The sequence below is a fragment of the Geotrypetes seraphini genome, chromosome 16 (assembly GCF_902459505.1).
Source record: "Geotrypetes seraphini chromosome 16, aGeoSer1.1, whole genome shotgun sequence".
NCBI lineage: Eukaryota > Metazoa > Chordata > Amphibia > Gymnophiona > Dermophiidae > Geotrypetes > Geotrypetes seraphini.
Window position 1 is genome coordinate 14,054,210 of NC_047099.1, and position 7,211 is coordinate 14,061,420.

At 42.7% G+C, this 7,211-nt stretch overlaps 1 protein-coding gene across 1 annotated transcript; it reads right to left on the reverse strand.

Moving 5' to 3' along the window:
* Window positions 1-5,084: 5,084 nt before the first annotated feature.
* On the reverse strand, window positions 5,085-6,056 carry LOC117349684 (olfactory receptor 10A4-like). Its single transcript, XM_033923278.1, has one exon. It carries the CDS (start codon window positions 6,054-6,056, stop codon window positions 5,085-5,087), a length of 972 nt encoding a protein of 323 aa, XP_033779169.1.
* Between the last annotated feature and the right edge of the window lie 1,155 nt (window positions 6,057-7,211).

The window sequence follows — 7,211 nt, forward strand, 5'->3', positions numbered from 1 at the left end:
TGGCCCCCAATAGAATTGGGGCCCTCTGCGTCCCTCTGCAGACCATAATCACTTTTTAAAGTTAGATCAGGAAGGCCAGGGGGACTCTGGACGAGGATGGAAACAAGAAACATGCTGGCTCATAGGGTCCTATTGGACTAGCTCTTCTTTCAGAAGGCTGATGGTGAGGAGTTTAAAAGAGACAGAGATATGCCAGACTGAGGGTTGGGGAGAGATAAAGGAAAATAAATAATGGACCTGGAAACAGAGGAGAAGGAGAAAGATGGTGGAAAATGGGATGGAGGGAAGACAAAGAAAGGGATAGAAGTTGAACCCAAGGTGTGGTGTGGAGGGATGGGTTATAGAAACATAGAAACATAGAACATGATGACAGAAAGGGCCACGGCCCATCTAGTCTGCCCACACTAATGGCCCACCCCCTAGCTATCTCCATGAAGAGATCCCACATGCCAATCCCATCTTTTCTTAAAATCTGGCACGCTGCTTGCCTCAATTACCTGTTGTGGAAGATTATTCCAGCGATCAACCACCCTTTCCGTGAAGAAATATTTTGTGGTGTCGCCATGAAATTTCCCACCCCTGATTTTCAACGGATGCCCTCTTGTTTCCGTGGATCCTTTAAGGAAAAAGAGATCCTCTTCCACCTCGATACGGCCTGTGACATATTTGAAATTCTCGATCATGTCTCCCCTCTCTCTGCGTTCCTCGAGTGAGTACAGCTGCAACTTACCCAGTCGTTCCTCATACGGGAGATCCTTGAGTCCTGAGACCATCCTGAACCGACTCAACTCTCCGCACATCTTTTTGATAATGCGGCCTCCAGAATTGTACACAGTATTCCAGATGGGGTCTCACCATGGATCTGTACAACGGCATTATGACCTCGGGCTTTTGGCTGACGAAACTTCTACGGATACAGCCCATGATTTGTCTAGCCCTTAAGCTTTCTCCACTTGATTGGCAGTCTTCATGTCTTCACTAATGATCATCCCCAAGTCACGTTCTGCTACAGTCCTTGCTAGACAGTGGCATAGTAAAGGTAAGCAGTGCCCAGGATGATGGTGCCCCTCCCCTGCCCTCTTCCCCATCCCCATGCCACGTGCACACCCCCTTCCCTTTCCCCATACCTTTTAAACTTCTCCAGCATGAACAGCATGCCCACATCAGTGTTAGCTCACCCTAGGTGTGGGTTTTGGAAGTCATGTCAGAGAGAGTGCAAATATTAATGCAGGCAGCAACCTTGTAGCACATTGTGTTGGGAGGAGGAGCAGGAGCAGGAGGACTTTGCGGTTCCTCTTGCTCCCGAAGACTGCGCTGGAGGCCTAAGGAGCAGGAGGGACTGAGGAACTTTTAGGTACAGGGGAGGTGTCGGGCCAGTCCAGTTAAGTGGGTGTCGTGCTGGACCAGTCGGCTGCAGAGTCAGTTGGTGGAAGGAGGGAGTAAGCATCTCTCCTGCTATTTGAGGGTCACAGGGGGGGATCGCGTTTGTTGAGGGGGAAAGCGGCCGTTTTTTGACAGGTCTGCTTACCTTTTCATTTTTTTATGGGGTAGATATTTTGCATGTGTAACACACGCCCCACCCCAACAAACGCAGGAGATTTCAGGGCAGCAGAGAGCAGGAGAGTGGGCAAGGGTTCGGTGCTGGGGCCGATCCTGTTCAATATATTTGTGACTGACATTGCTGAAGGGTTAGAAGGAAAAGTTTGCCTTTTTGCAGATGATACCAAGATTTGTAACAGAATAGACACCGAAGAGGGAATGGAAAATATGAAAAAGGATCTGCAAAAGTTACAGGAATGGTGTAATGATTGGCAACTAAAATTCAATGCAAAGAAATGCAGAGTAATGCATTTGGGGATTAATAATCGGAAGGAATCGTATATGCTGGGAGGGGAGAAGCTGATATGCACAGACGGGGAGAGGGACCTTGGGGTGATAGTGTCCAAAGATCTAAAGGCGAAAAAACAGTGTGACAAGGCTGTGGCTGTTGCCAGAAGGATGCTGGGCTGTATAAAGAAAGGTGTAGTCAGTAGAAGGAAGAAGGTGTTGATGCCCCTGTATTGGTCATTGGTAAGGCACCACTTGGAGTATTCTGTTCAGTTTTGTAGACTGTATCTGGCAAAGGATGTAAGAAGACTTGAAGCGGTCCAGAGGATGGCAATGAAAATGATAGGAGGCTTACGCCAGAAGTCATATGAGGAGAGACTGGAAGCCCTGAATATGTATATCCTAGAGGAAAGCAGGGACAGGGGAGATATGATTCAGACATTCAAATACTTGAAGGGTATTAACGTAGAACAAAATCTTTTCCAGAGAAAGGAAAATGGTAAAACCAGAGGACATAATTTGAGGTTGAGGGGGGGGGGGGGGTAGATTCAAGAGCAATGTTAGGAAATTCTACTTTACAGAGAGGGTGGTGGATACCTGGAATGCGCTCCCGAGAGAGGTGGTGGAGAGGAAAATGGTGACGAAGTTCAAAGAAGCATGGGATGAACATAGAGGATCTAGAATCAGAAAATAATGTTAAATATTGAACTAAGGCGAGTACTGGGCCGTTTGGAGGAGGATGGGCTGGGGAGGGCTTAAATGGCTGGGTGTAGATGGGCGGGAGTAGGTTTTAACGGAGATTTCAGCAGTTGGAACCCAAGCACAGTGCCAGTGCCAGTGGATTCTTGCCCAGAAATAACTAAGAAGAAAAAAATTTAAATTGAATCAGGTTGGGCAGACTAGATGGACCATTCGGGTTTTTATCTGCCGTCATCTAATATGTTCCTATGTTATGTTACTATTATGACAGTAGCGACTGGTCTTCAGCAGTCGCTTCTTTTTGGATTGGCCAGTTCATTCTTCAGTTTAGTGAATCGCTGCCTTCCTACTTTGCATGCCATTTCCCCTCATTAGCATGTGCAGATCAGATTGGGTGAGGATTGGATCGGGCAGAAGGTTAGTGGGTCGGAGAAGGTTCGCAAACTGGTTGGAGGAGGCTCGCAAAGCTTAGTGAATCTAGCCCTAGGTGGGATTTCTGTGTGGAATTAGTTAGGCGCCGGCAGCTGGTTATAGAACCAGGCTCACTGGATCTTATATTAGGATCATTCCAATAATCAACATGATTTTTTGTTCCTATTTCTACATGCATCTTATATCTTTACAGTTCATATGTAGGCAAGAATGAATTTCAACGAGATTACTCTAAAATATTTTGTTATCAATGGCATTACCTTTGAACAAAATTGTTCACTCAGTGTCAATTATATGAACATGAATTTTTGTTCCTGTTTAGGCAATTAAACCATATATTAAATGTTCCACAGGAAAATATTTCAGTGTATTTCTCTCATTCAAGTTGATATTAAAGTTCACAATCTATGGCATAATTTTATTAATGAAACACAAAACAAATGGTAGTGCCCTGTATATGGCGTTATTTTGCCATCAGCTGGAGTCTGTTATTTAAGAAGACTTTCCTGAGATAATTTTCCAACTGGGATTTAACTGTATGTTTCAGCTCCTTAAGAAGTTAGAGAAACGGAGCTCTGTCGAGCCGAGACATTTATCCGATTCAGATAAGTTTATTGAAAGGACTAAATGAACTGTGATCTGTAGTGGTCACGTGTTGGATTTACTCATGAACTTTGAACGAAATTTCTCCCCTTATTTTATGAGATAAGTTCAACGAATGGACTAAGGGATCCTTTTATCAAGGCGCGCTACGGGGGTTAGCGCGTCAGACATTTCATCACGCGCTAACCCCCGTGGAAAGCCCAAAGACTAACGCCTCATCAATGGAGGCGTTAGCGACTAGCGCGGCAGGTGGTTGAATGCGCGGTATTCCTCGCGTTAACCGCCTACTGCACCTTGATAAAAGGAGCCCTAAATGAATTGTGATTTGCAATTACATGTTGGGATGTACTCATGAATTCATCTATTTACGAATTTTGAATGAAATAATCGCTTGCTTATTTTTTTGCACTTTAGATACTAATCTCAAAAAACCTTTTACTTAATATTTTGCACTTAGCACTTTGATAATTTTGCCAGTAGTTTTAAGGACGGGCTTTTTTAGCCGCTTTTTTGTCCCTCTATCTTCCTCTCAAAGTTCTTCACTAAGGGCTCCTTTTACTAAGGTGCGCAAGTGTTTTTAGTGCACGCACAAGATTAGCGCACACTAGAGCGCATGCTTGCTGAAAAATTACCGCCTGCTTTTAAGGAGGCAGTAGCACTAAAACCGCTAGCGCACCTTTGTAAAAGGAGCTCTAATTGTTTTATTTAAACCAGGGGTGTCCAACCTGCGGCCCGAGGGCCGCATGCGGCCCCGTGAAGTATTTTCTTCGGCCCCGGTCGAGAGCGATGCAGTGTTTTCCTCTGCTGCCCCTGGGTGTTTACCATCTTGCCAGCTCTCTCCTCTGTCTTGTGGCAGCGTTTGCGCATTTGTACGACCCCAGAAACACTTTTTTCGGCCAATGCGGCCCAGGGAAGCCAAAGGGTTGGATACCCCTGATTTAAACTCATGAATATTATAGAGACCATATGATGTACGGGGCAGAACTTATTTAGGTTTTATTTAAACCTGGCACTTGTCATCTATGAGTTTTCTTCCCAGGGCCTAGAAAGTTACCCACTTTTAACCCAGGTCCATACTGAAGTGTCTCATTTATTACTTATTATTTATTCTTTCACTATTATTGTTTTATTCACAATTAGTGAACTTCTTTGAGAGCCACATACAAGGCACTACCATTTGTTCTGTGTTTCATTGGATTACATTTTTGCTACTTTTTCTAGAATTCTTTTATTAAGCCATGATACTGTTTTCTACTGAGGCCCAGGCTGCTAAATTCTCTGGTGAATTTAGGAATTCAATGATGTCAGAGCAGCATTAGAACATTAAGGGCTCCTTTTACTAAGGTGCATTAGTAATTTTAGCGCACGCACGAAATTACCACACATTACACCGCTGGCGTTAAGGTCTAGTGCGCACTATTCCACGTGTTAAGGCCCTAACACACCTTAGTAACAGGAGCCCTTAGCTTTTCGAGTCATGGTAGAAACCTCTACCATAGCATATTAAAAGAGGGTCTTTGTGATTACTGCTTGAAGTGGCAGCAGAACTCATTTTGAAGACATTTCAATTTCCTATTTCGACTAATTCTTTTGTTCAAAGCACCTAGCATCTCCTTATTTCTCAGGCTGTAAATCAATGGGTTCATCATTGGGATTAAAACAGCATAGAACAAAGCAAAGAGTTTATCAACAATAGGAGAATGCCAGGATTTAGGGATTAGGTAGGTCAATATGGCCGTGCCGTAGAATAGACACACAGAAGTCAGATGGGAGGCGCAGGTGGAGAAGGCTTTCTGTCTTCCCTCGGCAGATCGGATTCTGAGGATTGTAGAAAGGATGCGGATGTAGGTGACAAGGATAAATAGAAAGGGCATGAGGACGAAAATCACACTGCATATGAAAACTGAAATTTCAATCTGGGAGGTATCACGGCAAGAAAGCTTAAGGATGGGAGGGATATCACAAAGAAAGTGATCGATTCTGTTGGGGCCACAGAAAGGCAAGCTAAAGATTAAAACAGTCTGTCCAAACATAGACACGATTCCTATAATCCAAGAACCTGCCACCATGTAGGCACATGTTTTCTTCTTCATGATGATAGAATAGTGCAGTGGGCTGCAGATTGCCACGTAGCGGTCATAAGACATCACAGCCAGCAGGCAACACTCGGCAACCCCTAGAAAAATAAAGAAATACATCTGTGTGGCACAAGCAAAAAGAGAAACACTTTTGTTTTCCACCCAAAAGTTTACCAGCATCTTAGGGACAGTGACAGAAGTATAGCAGATCTCCAGGAAAGCGAGGTTCCTGATGAAATAGTACATAGGTTTCTGAAGGAGAGAATCTGTTACTATCATAATGATAGTGACATTCCCTAACAGTATGAAAACATACATGAACAAAAATATTAGGAAGAGTAAACACTGCACAGAGGGGTCTCTAGAGAAGCCCAAGAGGATGAACTCTGTCACAAAAGACTGGTTTTCTCTGATCATTCCGATGGTGTCTTTCACCTGAAGAGGTAATAATTGAGAAAAAATATCATTGGTGATTCCAGGACAAGAAGACATTCTTAAGATATACAGGGAATAGTTTTGAGAAATTAGATTTGTGTGTACGAGGGTGGATTGAAAAGTTTGGTAAAAAAAAAACAACAAAAATCAACCAAACCAATGTTAAACAAATATTTTTAAAGATTTTACAAAACCTATTTTTCTGATGATATGGAAAAAATAGACACACGCTGGACCACGATGGAGACTATTTTGAGAATTATCAATGCTTTATATTTCTTTTTAAATATTTTTTAAACTTTCTTTTTTACTGGATTTTTCAAACCACCTTCGTACATACAAATCTAATTTCTCAAAACTATTGCTGTTTACTACATGTAAATGGCATGGACATTTTCATCTGCTCATTGCTCCCTCTAATCTGAGCTGGAGTTCTCCACTGACAGTTCTGACAGTGGAGGATGTTGTTTCATTATCACATTTTCAATAGTGAGGGACAGACAAACGCTTCAGGACTCCAGGGATCCTGCCTCTTCCTAGCATTAGAAAAACACAAAATTGAATCAGCACCCCCTACTGTCAGCAATGCAGTTGGAGGACTCCTGCATAGCTCTAAGGCAGTGGCCTCAAACTCAAATCCTTTGCAGGGCCACATTTTGGATTTGTAGGTACTTGGAGGGCCGCAGAAAAAATAGTTAATGTCTTATTAAAGAAATGACAATTTTACATGAGGTTAAACTCTTTATAGTTTATAAAACTTTCCTTTAACAGTTAAAAGGAAAGATATATAAACTATAAAGAGTTTTACCTCATGCAAAATTGTCATTTCTTTAATAAGACATTAAGTATTTTTTCTGTGGCCCTCCAAGTACTCTATTTTTTCTGCAGCACTCACATTTAAAGTTCAATATCTTTCCTTTGTCAAAACTGGCACATTTCAATCACTAAATTGAAAATAAATAATTTTCCTACCTTTCTTTGGTAATTTCATCAGTCTCTGGTTGCACTTTATTCTTCTGACTGTGCATCCAATATTTCTTCCCTTCTTTCAGCCTCCTGCATGCTTCCTCTCCTCCAGACCTCATTCCCTCCCCCAACTTTTTCTTTCTTTCTCTATGTCTGTCTTTCTCTGATTCC

Bases quoted from the DNA above. Each gene is read 5' to 3' on its own strand.
- LOC117349684 (XM_033923278.1), bottom strand. From the start codon at position 6,056: ATGATCAGAGAAAACCAGTCTTTTGTGACAGAGTTCATCCTCTTGGGC.